Source organism: Pteropus vampyrus, unplaced genomic scaffold, assembly GCF_000151845.1.
Source record: "Pteropus vampyrus isolate Shadow unplaced genomic scaffold, Pvam_2.0 Scaffold4, whole genome shotgun sequence".
Lineage (NCBI taxonomy): Eukaryota > Metazoa > Chordata > Mammalia > Chiroptera > Pteropodidae > Pteropus > Pteropus vampyrus.
In genome coordinates, this window is record NW_011888785.1 from 23,418,726 (window position 1) to 23,433,658 (window position 14,933).

At 34.2% G+C, this 14,933-nt stretch overlaps 1 protein-coding gene across 1 annotated transcript in view; it reads left to right on the forward strand.

The window, feature by feature from the left end:
• PCLO (piccolo presynaptic cytomatrix protein) overlaps window positions 1-14,933 on the forward strand; it is a 368,833-nt gene that overhangs the window by 184,997 nt on the left and 168,903 nt on the right. Inside the window, exons 5-6 of the mRNA XM_023533486.1 lie at window positions 1-1,855; window positions 2,213-4,224. The exon at window positions 1-1,855 is cut by the window's left edge and continues 3,246 nt beyond it. Coding sequence (XP_023389254.1) covers window positions 1-1,855; window positions 2,213-4,224 — 3,867 coding nt within the window. The remainder of the gene's footprint in view (window positions 1,856-2,212; window positions 4,225-14,933) is intronic.

A 14,933-nucleotide genomic window follows, 5' to 3' on the forward strand; every position in this document is an offset into this window, starting at 1 on the left:
CCTCCTCCACCTCCTCCCCCACCACTTCCTCCACCAACTTCACCTAAACCAGCCATTCATCCTAAAAAAAAGTTAAGCATTACAGCTCCAGTGACTCTAACTACTGTAGCTACACCTCTAGTTGACACTGTTACCACTGTAGAGACCACAGGTGTTCCAAGGAGTAATGGGTTACCTGTAACAAAAATATGTACCACTGCACCACCTCCTGTTCCTCCTAAGCCATCTTCAATTCCATCTGGACTTGTATTTACACATAGACCTGAGCCAAGCAAACCTCCCATTGCCCCTAAACCAGCAGTTCCTCAGTTTCCAGTAACTACACAAAAGCCAACAGAAACACACCCTAAGCCAACAGGTCTACCTTTAACTTCAAATATGACATTAAATTTAGTCACTTCAGCAGATTATAAATTGCCTTCCCCTACCTCCCCACTTTCTCCTCACTCTAACAAGTCCTCACCAAGATTTTCCAAATCCCTCATGGAAACCTACGTGGTTATCACATTGCCATCTGAACCTGGGACTCCAACAGATTCTTCGGCTAGTGAAGCAATTACCAGTTGGCCCCTGGGATCACCTTCTCAAGATCTGATATCCATTGAACCAGTGTTTTCTGTAGTTCCTTCTCTGACAGCTGCAGAAATTTCACGTTCAACAGAACAGAGCCTGTACATCTCAGGAGCTTTGGAAACATTCTCTGCTATCCCTTTCACAACACTATCTTCATTTGAAGCAGCCCCAACTTCAGTTATGCAGTTTCTCACAACCGAAGTTTCTAAGGCTGAGGTTTCAGCAGCCAGAAGTACAGTCCCTAGTGTTGGTCTCAGCAGCATCTCTATAACAATTCCTCCAGAGCCTCTTGCTTTAGATAGCCTACATTTAGAGAAGTATCAGCATAAAGAAAATGGAAAGTTGCAACTTGCTGGTGATGCCATTGATTTGCGTACAATACCAAAAGTGGAAGTTAAAGTAACTGAAAAATGTATGGATCTTTCTGCTTCTACAATGGATGTGAAAAGGCCAACCACAACAAGTGAAGCTTATGGGAGACAAATCAGTGCTGTCCAACCCACTATTATAAATCTCAGTGCAACTTCATCAGTAGTGACTCCAATATCCCTGGTCACTGAGACAATGACTGTTGTCACGTGCACAACTAGTGCAAGTCACACCACAGGCACAGAAAGTCTAGTGGGTATAGAACATGCAACAACAACACCACTTCAGCTTACTACATCAAGGCATACTGAGCCCGCATACAGGACACCAAGTGGCCAGGCCTTTCCTACGGGTAGGCAGGAAGCACCAATAAACTTATCTTTAGGTACTTCAGCACACGCAGTGACACTGGCTACTACAAAGCCTGTTACTGCACCTCCTGTTGGTGTCACGAATGGATGGACTGATAGCACCACATCCCAGGGGATCACTGATGGGGAAGTAGTGGATCTCAGTACAACAAAGTCTCACAGAACTGTTGTAACAATGGATGAATCTGCTTCAGGTGTGGTGACCAAAATAATAGAAGATGATGAGAAACCTGTTGATCTGACTGCAGGAAGAAGAGCTGTGTGCTGTGATATGGTTTATAAGTTACCTTTTGGAAGGAGCTGCACAGCACAGCAGCCTGCAACTACTCTTCCTGAGGACCGTTTTGGTTATAGGGATGACCACTATCAGTACGCTCGATCAGGGCCATATGGTTATAGAGGGATTGGGGGAATGAAACCTTCCATGTCTGACACTAATCTAGCAGAAGCTGGACATTTTTTCTATAAAAGTAAGAATGCTTTTGATTATTCTGGAGAAACTGATGCAGCAGTAGATCTAACTTCAGGGAGAATTACTACAGGTCAGTATGATGTGCCAGCCGACCTTTCCTTGAAATATCATTTTGGTGTTCCTCATCTCATTTCAGGATGAAACGTCCCTTTTCCATTTTGTTACTTTTTCTCTTTCTTTGGATGTTTTAGCAACATATTTTGGAGTACATGTGCGCTTTTATACTTCATTTTTTAAATTCATTCTGCCCAAAGCCGCCTGCATGTGCCTGCATGTTCAACATTGCTTTTATTCCGCATCTAATTAGGTTAACCTGTGGATTTGCATGCAGTCCCATTCATTATTTTCATCAAGATTGAAAGTACTTTCAAACCCCAAAGCATCATTCCTTCTGGGAACTGGACTATAACTGTACCCTGTATTTCAGGTGAGGTAATGGATTATTCAAGCAAGACTACAGGTCCATATCCAGAAACACGACAAGTCATTTCAGGAGTGGGGATTAGTACCCCACAGTATTCCACAACAAGAATGACTCCGCCTCCAGGATCCCAGTATGGTGTGGGGAGTGTTTTGAGGTCATCTAATGGTGTTGTCTATTCTTCAGTGGCAACTCCAATTCCCTCCACATTTGCTATCACCACTCAACCTGGCTCCATTTTCAGCACCACAGTGAGAGATTTGTCCGGTGTGCACACAACCGATGCAATGACTTCATTATCCGCCCTGCACCAGAGCCAGCCAATGCCTAGATCATATTTCCTAACAACAGGTGCATCTGAAACAGACATTGTAGTAACTGGTATTGATATCAGTGCCAGTTTGCAAACTATTACCATGGAAACTCTTACTGCTGAGACAATAGACTCAGTTCCCACTTTAACCACAGCATCTGAAGTGTTTTCTGAAGTGGGAGATGAAAGTGCCATTTTAATTGTCCCTGAAGAAGATAAACAACAACAGCAGCTAGACTTGGAGCGTGAACTCTTGGAACTGGAGAAAATTAAGCAACAGCGTTTTGCTGAGGAATTAGAGTGGGAACGCCAAGAAATACAAAGGTTCCGAGAACAGGAAAAGATCATGGTTCAGAAAAAGCTGGAGGAACTGCAGTCTATGAAGCAGCACCTTCTCTATCAGCAAGAAGAAGAGCGTCAAGCCCAGTTCATAATGAGGCAGGAGACATTAGCTCAGCAACAGTTACAGCTAGAGCAGATCCAACAGCTGCAGCAACAGCTTCACCAGCAGCTCGAGGAGCAGAAGATTCGCCAGATCTATCAGTATAACTATGATCCTTCAGGAACTGCTTCCCCACAAACCACTACAGAGCAGGCAATGTTGGAAGGTCAGTATGGTGCCCCAGAAGGTGGTCAGTTTTGGGCAACCGAAGATACAACCACCACAGCATCAGCCGTTGTGGCGATTGAAATACCACAAAGCCAAGGATGGTACACAGTTCAGTCTGATGGTGTTACTCAGTATATTGCCCCACCTGGCATCCTGAGTACTGTTTCAGAAATACCTTTAACAGACGTTGTTGTAAAAGATGAAAAACAACCCAAAAAAAGAAGTTCTGGAGCTAAAGTCCGTGGACAGTACGATGAGATAGGGGAAAATATGGCAGATGATCCCCGCTCTTTTAAAAAGATAGTTGACAGTGGTGTACAGACTGACGATGAAGATGCAACAGATCGGAGTTACGTGAGTAGGAGAAGGAGAACTAAAAAGAGTGTTGATACAAGTGTCCAAACTGATGATGAAGATCAGGATGAATGGGACATGCCTACTAGATCGAGGAGAAAGGCTCGTGTAGCAAAATACGGTGACAGCACTACAGAGGCTGAGAAGACCAAACCCCTTTCCAAAGTCTCCAGTATAGCAGTTCAAACAGTAGCAGAGATATCTGTGCAAACTGAACCAGTTGGAACCATACGAACGCCTTCAATTCGGGCACGCGTGGATGCCAAGGTAGAAATAATTAAACACATTTCAGCACCCGAAAAGACTTACAAAGGGGGCAGTTTAGGATGTCAAACAGAAGCAGATTCAGACACACAGAGTCCTCAATATCTGAGTGCCACATCTCCACCCAAAGACAAGAAACGCCCAACACCTTTAGAGATCGGTTATTCATCTCACCTTCGAGCAGATTCCACACTACAGCTGGCTCCTTCCCCACCCAAATCTCCAAAAGTCCTTTATTCACCCATCTCACCACTTTCACCAGGCAAAGCCTTAGAATCAGCCTTTGTACCTTATGAAAAACCCCTCCCTGATGATATAAGTCCACAGAAAGTACTGCATCCAGATATGGCTAAAGTTCCCCCAGCGAGTCCTAAGACAGCCAAGATGATGCAGCGGTCCATGTCGGACCCCAAGCCTCTGAGTCCAACAGCAGACGAAAGTTCCAGGGCTCCTTTTCAGTATACCGAGGGCTACACGGTAAGAGTGATTCTTTTCAGTTAGAAGACACTGGATGAATTGATGTTAACCATGTGTTTGCAGACTTTAGAAAGCAATAAAGCTCGTGGTACCTTAGAAACTTAATACTAAATATCAGTGAGGATAATTTAATTCTTAGTTTGGGGGTGGGGAATAGAAATGTATACATTCCCTTAAAAATACCACACACACAAAAAAAATCTGCAAGGCAAAATCAGAAGGAAGTTTATTATTTTATGACAATGAAATTGCAAGTTTTGCTTGAATCTTGAAATCCCCCATGTGTCAATTTTAGACTATAGTTTCAGTGAATATAATATTCATATTCAATAATGGAATAAACATTGAATATAAACAGATAAGTCAAAGGAAGACCATAAATTTAGACCTATGGATACTGGAGTTCTTAGTGGGATGGTCCTTAGAGATCATCTAAGTAGTTCTCTTTTTCCCTCAGCCAGAATGTTTTCATAAAAGGGCTTAGGACACTTCCTGCTCAAAAAGAGCATTTCTACAGTAGGTAAATGAATTCATAATATAATCTTCATAGTTCATTCATGCTTATTTTGTTTCTGGCAACTTTCTTAATCTAACCTTAGGTAAGCCATAGTCCTGATGCTTACACAAGCAAAAATAATTTTTATGTTTCTTTGAATAATTGAGATTAATAGTTATTCATTATTTAGAAATATATAAGTATGCTTCAAGGGGAAAAAAACATATACAGATATGTTGGACACATTTGTGAAGATCTATAGCTGAGAATAAGAATAATCATCTATAAAAGCAGGTGCAGTCTACTTAAGAAAGTCTAATATATCTCTTTAGAAGTTTATTGATAAAGATGATAGTTCAATTTAAAACAAGATTTATGTTCAAATTAAAAGTTCTAATATACTGGTTTCTGAACTCTAGGTCTTCAAACCCTGAAGCTTCTAAATAGGTTTTTCTGAGACATTGCTATATTTCCACTGACTCATCTATGTTAAACATTGGCTGCGGGCTGAAAAATATGCCATTACATATGACTGACTATAAGTCTATTTATAGGTATATAGACATATCAATAGAAATATTAATTACAAATTCACATCTAAGTTTCCTAGTTTCATAGTGACATTTTGTTATTATGTACTTTCTCAAACAGTATATCCTATAAAGTAAAACTTTTCATGGGGGATAGAGGTCATAACTGTTAAGTCAGGGAACCACTGGTATATTAAGATTTTATTCAATTTTTAGAGAATTATTTTATGCATAGCTTTGTTTCTAGACTTAAATCTATTGTGAGAAGTGGTTTTTAACTCAGTTATACTACATTGGTATTTTTACAGCTATGAGCTATAAATTCACCTGAAGAATTACTTGGGAAACTTTGAAAATGTGTTTTTTATAGCATTTTAAAGTAATATTCAAGGCTTCTGTAAATAGAAAGAATAGACTTTTCCAGTTGATGGATTCATCATTTACTTACTATATGTCCCTATACCCACAATTCAAACATATTCAGTTATAAAAGAGATTCAAGTTGTCGATATTTTTTTCCTCATAATATTCACTTTAGATTTGGAAGTATGAAATGAAAGATACAGTGGGTTATATGGATTATGTTACTCATTGTATCAACAATGATTAACTGTCAAATCATAAAAAGAGTTGAGTAGAATTACCAAATAATACTCTGAGCCTGAAAAATCTTAGGTATATTGAGCCTTTGAGCACAGTTCAGTAGTTCCTTTTTCTAATTGTTTCAATATGGAATAATTGTATACAAATTCAAAGATACTGTTGTATTGCACACACATGAGGTAGGCCATTTCAATACAGGCAAAGTTTTTACCATTTTTTAGATACTCTGATTCTAAAACATCAATTTTATAATTTGTTGTTTTTTGTTTTGGTTTTGTTTTTTTTTGCAAATTTCAAGACATGGTTTGAATCTGTTTTAAACTGTCTTAATTATAAGCATGGATTACTATTAGTTGTACTGAAAAGAATAATCTTCCAAGTGATATTCATAGTGACTTTAATTTATAAACTCTAGCTCAGTAGTAAACATGTTGATAATTTTCTCAGACTAATAAAGCTGAAAATAAATCCCACCATTCAATTGGCATTGAACACTTATAATACAGCATGAAAGATAAGTTTTACATTATATGAGATTCTGCAGTTAAGATCTCCTCTTCCTCGAAATGTCAGGAAATGTTTCTAAGAGAAGGTTCTGAAATGTGAATGTGAGGCCTCTGTTGCACTATGAAGAGAAAAATGGAGGTCGTCCTAAATAGAAGGAACAGAATGTGTGAAGGTTCAGACTGATGAGCAGACATAAAGCAGAAGAAGAGAAAAAAGTTTACTGTAAATGAAACTGGAAAAGCAAGTAAAGAACAGGTCACAGGGGATCTAGTTTCCCAAGTTAGAGTTTGGATTTATTTCCCTTGGCCACAGGGAGCCTAAACCAAAGCCACTGTCATTTTTTACTTCCACTGTGCACTAGCCCCTAAACTCCCTATGCTCTTGCCTTTCTTGCAGTCAGTTCTTTAAACTATTTCTAGCGTGGTTTTCTCAAATGTATGCCAGATTATATATCATGCACTCCAATGCTTAAACTCTACAGCAGATTTTCATCAAATTCAGAATATATTAGAAATTTCTTAACAAAGACCCATAAAATCTGGTCTTTAAAAGACTCTGGCTACTTACCTTTTAATTACTACAATCTAACCCATCCTTTTGATCATCTAAATTGATATTTCCTTTGCTTTAAGTGTCAATTCTACTTTGCTTATATTTTGTATAGACATATAAGACACTGAACACAAGCTGAAGGATATTTAGCTATTAAGATAGTCCAGCCACCATACAGATGAGGAACAAAGCCCAGAGTAGGCTAGTGTCTTTATCATGGTTCCTTAATAAACTAAAAACCTGGTCAGAATTAGAATGTTAGATGCTGCACTTTACAGTTCTTATTCTTTATTAGTCTCTTCTGACACTTATTAAAAAAATTTTTTCTTACTGCTTCAGTACCATGCTTGGTGTCTTTTTATATTGTCATTTTCTCTGCTCTACCCAAAATTCTCATTTAAATTCCTCTCAATTAGGTTTATTCATTTCAAAATTTATTGTTTGCATTCACTCATTATCTGATTCATTCATTGCTCTTTTCTAGACACTCTAGTAAACTCTAAAGATGTAGGATGAACCAGAGAGGAGGCATTATGTCTAACTTACCACTGGGATCATTTTGTTCTTCTTGCCCACAAATTGTATTAGTTTGTTAAGTCTTTCCTAACCAAGTAACATGAACTGGGTGGCTTAAACAACAGAAATCAATTGTCACAATTCTAGAGGCTAGAAGTCCAAAATCAAAGTAGCAGCAGGGCTGGCCCTTCTGAGGGCTGTTGCAGGCATCTCTCCTAGTTTCTGCTGGCTCTAGCATTCTTTGTCTTTCAGATGACAGTTTCCCTGTGTCTCTTCATATTGTCTTCTCTCTCTGTGTATCTGTCTCACTGTCCAAATCCCCCCTCTTTATACAACAGTTCTATTGATTAGGTCCCACACTAATGACATGACCTTGATTACCTCTGTAAAGACCTTGTGTCTAAATGATTTTATGTTTGGAAGTACTATGGATTAGGACTCCAATGTATCTTCTTTTTTTATTTTTTTGGCAGGGAGGTTAGAGATACAATTCAATCCATAATACCTATCGAAGCACTATATTGCATTTTTTGTTTGTTCATAGGCAAACGTGGACTGTTTTTAATTTGTTTTTGTCTCTATTTTCCTACACATTTTTTTTGTTCTTAGTAACTATCTCACAAGCTTTTATGGAGAGCTTTAATTATTACAAATTCTTTTTCTTTATGAAACTCCTTTCCTGGAGTTTCAAAACATTTGTCTTAATTCTGCAATTTGGAACATTTGGAATGGATTTAAATTTTATTCCATTCTCACTCTACAGAAATTCAACTATGTGGCATGAGATCCTTTAACGCCTGTAGAATGTTTGTCACAGAACTTTGGTCACATCTTTGACACAGAAATTCCAAAGCAGGGGTATATGGGGTATATATTGTCTAATTAGTGTATCACTGACATTTGAGTCCATGCTACTCCTAAGATATCTTATACATTCAATTGATTCAAATTAGTACTAATTAACAGAAAATTATAAAATAATATACACAGTGGGCATACCTGGAGCAGGGAGTTATCTGAGATCATTTTATTGAGTTATGTAATATTCCCCAATGTCTGTAAGAGGTGAGTTCTATTAATTTTCCAGACCCCTTTATTGTAATATCAAAGTCACAGCCTCAAAGCCAAATTTTATATTTTACAACATTTATGTAACCAAATTATTTTTTTGTTACATCCTGCTTCCTTATATGAATATAAAATCTTAAATCTGAGCTTTACTTTGTAGCTTGGTAAAAATAATTCTCAAATCTCCTAATAACTTTCATATTCTGTGGAGTATATAATTCTGCTTGTCTAGAAATTTCAAATTCCAATTTTCTGTAACCATTTTAGATTTACTCTTTTGGGTAATGAGTCCTTCCTTAGCTGACCGATTGAGAACCACCCACTTTCTAAATACCTTATTTTTATGCCCTTCTTGATTTTTCTCCATTTCACATAACATCATCGAAAATACTGTATTAGGTCCTTTGTAATTTTATTTATTGTCTTTCTTCCCCACTAGAATCTATGGGTGAGGTTTTTTGTTTATTATGTTCACTGCTATATCCCCAGAGCCTAGGAAGAAGCCTGATTCATAGTAGGGTTCTCTGTAACAATAAATTAATTTGACAAATTAGTAAGTGAATAGATCTCTTTCATCCATCAAACTGCTTTCAATTTTGGAGGGTCGGGGAATTCACTAATTTTGCACTTACGCTTAAAAACAACAACAACAACAAAATAAATATATAAAAACTTACTTTTCTTCTCCCTACTTTTTGTGTAGTTCAGTGTTACAGTTTTTCCTGTCACTTTCTTCTCTATGTTTTTCTTCCTTTTGCTGAATGGATGACATTACACTTTTCCAAATATATTTCAGTCCAGTATTTTTATGTGTACCTGAGAATTATCTCTAGCATCACATCTACAGAATTTTTATAAATTAGAGCACCAAAATGCCCTTTTTCTTTCTTCTACACAATGAGACTGATTACATCATTACCCCAGATGATCAATAACTTCAGGAAGGAAAGTTAATGTAGCATGTTCTTTACAAAATCAGGGGAGAAAGTGACATTATTCATTGGAAGAAATAGCCTTGTGAATTCGAAGAATTTGTTTGGAGCTAGAAGGGATCTAATTTATTCCAAGATTTCACTATCTTAAAAAAAATAATAAAATTTTAAAGTTATTCCTCTATCAAAAAGGCCTATATTTCATAAATAGTACGTTTTGTTAATGATGATACACAACACTTTTTGTGCTAAAATAGGCTATGTTAAAATTTTATCACTTTCATAAGGTCTTAAAAATACATGAGCTGTTAAGTGTAAAGCTCCTTTGTCCTACCCTTAGACTTATTGAACAAGTTAAGAGCTTTTTTTTAGTAACAGACAGACTTCTCATTAAAATCATTTTATTCTAGAGTTTAAGCCAGGGTCCTGTTGCCAAGCAGATGGTATTCATGAGCTGATTTTTACAAGAATATGTTTTGCTTGACTGATTGCTGTTTTGATAGCTATTTTTAAGATTTTTGGAACTCTTTAATGTCTATTTCTGAGAGTAATTTTTATAACCTAAATTGAGAAGTTTTATTTCTGTCGATTTTATTTCTGTCAGAATATACAGATATAAAAAACATTATGCTGGCCAAGTGTGATTTGAAAAATATTTATTAGGAGTTATTTTTCATTACTCTCTTTGAAAAGCAATGTAAGAAATCAGTCTATTAAAACTGACTTTGATGAAATTGTTTTATAATGTTGGTATTTATATATGTCAGAAAGATTATTTATATATGAAAGATAGATTTGTAAATTATAGAAGGCTCATTCTTTATATAGCTCTTCTTTATTACTAATATATATTTCTCATAACACTTTTATATGATTAAAACCTTACATTTTAAAATTCAGCTATTTTAAAATTGAAATAAGAAATACTATTTTAAAGTGATTTTCAAAATAAATGGCACTAAAATAATTTATGGTAATTAATTATTTGGCTATGATAAAAATAAAAACAAATATATACATATATAAAAATGTCAATGAGTGAAAACCAGAAAGTTTTTTAGTTGATTTCATCAGTTTAATGTTCAGTAGTTTAGTTTGCTATTTCATTATAATTAATAACTAAGGATTAATTTCAAAACAAAGCTTTTAAGACCGAAGGGGAAAAATCAGATTATTTGTGTTATCCTTTCCAGATATTACATATCAAAATATGCAAATGAGTACAATTATAAGAAACATGTATGTTGTAATGTTCTGTGAAAGACCTCTGCTAAAAATGAAATACTAAATATTTGGACATACCAGTTTAACTAACACAGGGAGTTCTGAATTAGTAAAGCATTGATTATTACTGACAGTTTAAAAACATAGACCATGATTTAACATTAATTAGCTTCTTAACTATTTTATCATAGTATTAGTTTCTTAACTATTCACTATGACTTCTAATTTGAAATTGTGTAGTTTGTTACTCCCTCTACAATAAAGCTACATACATATGCTTCCAAATACATCCCCTCCCAATACACATACATGTTTTTATATATTTGTTTAAATTTCTAAAAATTACTAACTATTTAGGATTCTCTATTCTGCTGCATTAGCTGTTATTGAAAAAGATTAGTAAGCTAGTAACTAATGATTCTGCTATAAAAATTTGTAAAAGTTTGAGGTATATTTTGGGGTGTAAGGTATATAGTGGCATTACAACATATTCCAATGTTACTTGACATTTTCTTATCATATTCTACATCAAAATATGCATTTATAGTAGGCATATATGTGTATAATACATATAATAAACATATATACATAATATACTTAATGCTTTCATAACCTAGTATAACTAATAAAATATTTTCATATGCACTTGCTTGGTTGAGACCCAAACCACTTATTTCTTGTAGACTTTATGTTTATTTTATTCCATAATTTAAAAGATGAGTCAGTTGATGTCCAGGTCAATGTTCTTTTCACCCCCATACACAGCCAACATTAATTTCATTTGAATCAAATGAGGCTCCACTAAACAATAGGGTTTTCTTGCTATTATTGTTCTGCACCTTATGTGTAGAGTTTGAATTAGAGCACTAGAATAAGTGTGATGAGTTAAACTGAGTCTTAAATGAACAGGCTAAATAAACTGAGGTAGTTTATCCTGAAGCCACAAACAACAAAAGGAATTTTTATCCATTTTATTTTAACCTCAAGAACAAGTTGTGACAGATTCAAATTAAAACAATTGAAAAAATTTAATGGTTGAAAACAATATAAGAAATCATTAGATTATAGACCTGCTATCTCACTATTTTATTTTGGTTGAAAAAATGTTATGAGCTAGCAAATAAAAGCTTAGTTTTGTGAAAAACAATAAAAAAACTCTTAAGAGATTAAAAAAATCAGTAAAAATAGAAGATTTGAAGCTAAAAGTGATTATATTCCTTACTTTCTCTTTCTCCCTCCTCAAGTGAAAGATAAGTTTATGAAAAAAAAAAAAATATACAAAAATTGTTTGGGCTTTCTGATAAACCACTTTATCTACATGAATAAATTACTCTTAATAGGTTGGACCAAATTTTAATTTATCTATTAGGTAATATATTTTAGCATAGCAGGGTCAAGGCAAGTCTTCATTATTTTTTCTGATAAAAACTCAGCCTAATTCAGTGATCTGAATCTCCTGGCATGGAGGCTACTTAAATGGCTTAATCATTTATTTCTTTGAACCTCAAGATGAAATCACTGCTTAAAGTACTAATTAATGCTAATTGTAGAGAGTTTTATAATACTTCATAAAAAGCTCAACAACATTAATTTTCCTTTTGACGTGAATAAATGTACATGAATTTCTTCAGTGTGTCATGGGTATTAAAATGATAGAAATGTTTCTAACAAAACAGCAATGTTACTGTATTTTTAAAAAAGCTTTTTTGCTCATGGTTTCAACCAGTTCTTTCCTTTAAGCAGGAGTCGATGCCTATAAATGCTCACTCAAATGCAAGATAATCAATAAGCTCAGGTTCATTAATTATCCTTGGAAAATCATGTTACCAACCATCCAATTATGCCTCTATTCTCATGTAATTGAAAGTGTAGAAATGAAAAATGAAAAGAGAAGTTAACTTCTTAAAAGGACATTTAGTAAAAATATTGTCATATTTATATAAACCCATGAGCATTATCCTCTAGAATACTGAATATTTCTTGACACTTAATTTAATTGTCATCTTTTATCCATTATTAATAGCATTGTCTCCTAAAGAACCAAATTGTTTGGCAGTTTATATGGAATAAGGGTCATGGTCAAGTACTTTCCAGGGAAATTTTGTTATTGTTATTTAATTTAATTTGTTATTTAATTTAAATCATGCTCTATTTCACATGATTTGAGTTTATGAAGAAGTAATATTTTATCCACTGCAAACGTATGTAGATGAAAACAACTCTGAACTATTTTAACGTCATGTTCCAAGTTTATGTTTTAGGCCAGGGGATATTCAATGAGAAACAAACAAACAAACAAAAAGAGATTCCTGTGATTTTCTGATTAGGCATTTCAAGGGTCTGAAATGTAAAATACTTTTATTATCTCAAGATAATTTAGTAAAAAACTACACCACTATTAAAATGGTCATTTTGACTTTTGATAGGTTGTTAAATCATTCCTAAAATTGCCAATGATCTGATGCTTTAGAAAACACATGACATGGCAATCAATTATAACTAATACATCATATGTAAAATTAGAAATTTACATTTTACAGCATTTGAAATAAAGTTAAATTTGTTCTGATGAGAGATTGCCAATGAGAAAATGTTTTATAGAAGCACTAAAGTCATTACAATCTCTCGTTATAAATCAATAATTTGTTCTCAAAATGGAATAATTCACAGGCAGGCAGTAAGTACTACAATATTCAGCATGCTGGAATATTAAAAAAAATGACTGCTGAAAAGAAAACTGGGAAGATGCTTTATACTTTTTAAATTTACGTTTATGTTTTAGAATAAGTTTTTATGTTAATTTTTGGAAAATTTTTATTAACTTTATTATTCCACTTTAGATTGCCTGCATAAACCATTTAACACATTTTCTGATAAAGGAAGGTAGTTATCTCATGGTAGCATATTAAAACTGTAAATGATTTTCTGTCCTTGAAGAAGGAATCAGCATTAGATAGTTGTTCAATAACATTCATTATCCTAGTGCAGCAGCACCAAGTAAAAGTTAATTGAGAAAATAGATGGTATCTGTGTTCATTATCCAGTGAGCTGATCTTAATTCAATTCTTGTGCTATCATGTTTTCATAGTCTTTAGATTGTCAATGCTTTTAAATTATTTCTTTATTTCTCTTTATGTTTACGAGTCATCAAGCTTTCTTTCTGCCTAGCTAAAAGCATATAGGCAAAATAGGTTTTGCTGCCCCAATAAATTTTTGAAGTAGTAACTACAAAAAGTGATTTTAAACTTAGTAATAATAACTTGACATTGGGAGAATAAAAGGAAAAGGAGGTCATCAGTACCTTCAAGCATTTTCTTTTCTCCTAGAAAAATAGTCAAGAAAATGTAATGTTGACTGGATCAACAAGCCAGTTAAGAAATATATCTGTATTGTCACAAAGCAATGCATCTTTTAATGAAAATGTAAAATTTAGAAATATGATGCCCCTTACTTCTATGTAATGCTCACTCAAATGCAAGATAAATAAGTTCAGGTTTCATTAATTATCACTAGCCTCACTTTATTTTTTATATCCTTGTAGTTAGTAAGTTTCACTTTACAACTAAAGTATTAAAATGTTATATTCCTAAAATGTTATATTCCTTTAATACTTTAAAACAAATTAAGCTCTTGAAAATAGTGCTGCAATGACCATTAATGCACACATATTTGTTTGAGTACCTGTTTTCAATCCTTTTGGCTATAAATCTATGAGTGGAATTGCTAGGTAGTATGGTAATTTCATAATTAGCTTTTTAATGGACTGTCAAACTTTTTCCACAATAGATGAAATATTTTACATGTTTACCAGCAATGTATGAGGATTCCACTTTCTCCATGTCCTTCCCAATATTCACTATTTTCCATTTATCATTATTATTATTATTATTATTGCTGTCTTAGGGGTATGAATTGGTCACTCATTGATTTTAATTTGCATTTCACTGATGACTAATATTGAGCATCTTTTCATGTGCTTCTAAACCATTTGTATTTTTTTATTGTACTCATCTTTTTTTAAGAGCTTGATAAGCTTTTTTAATTTATTTTTACAAATAAATTAATTAATTATTTTAATTGAAGAAATTATTTAAATCCTTTCTCCCATCTACCTCCCCTTCCACACCCCCATTTGTATTTCTCATTTGGAAAAATGACTGTTAAAGTCTTTTGCCCAGTTTTTAATTGGGATGTATGTCTTTTTGTCTTTGAGTTGTAAGAGTTCTTTATATATTCTGGATACTAGACTCTTATCACATATTATTTGCAAGTATTTTCCCT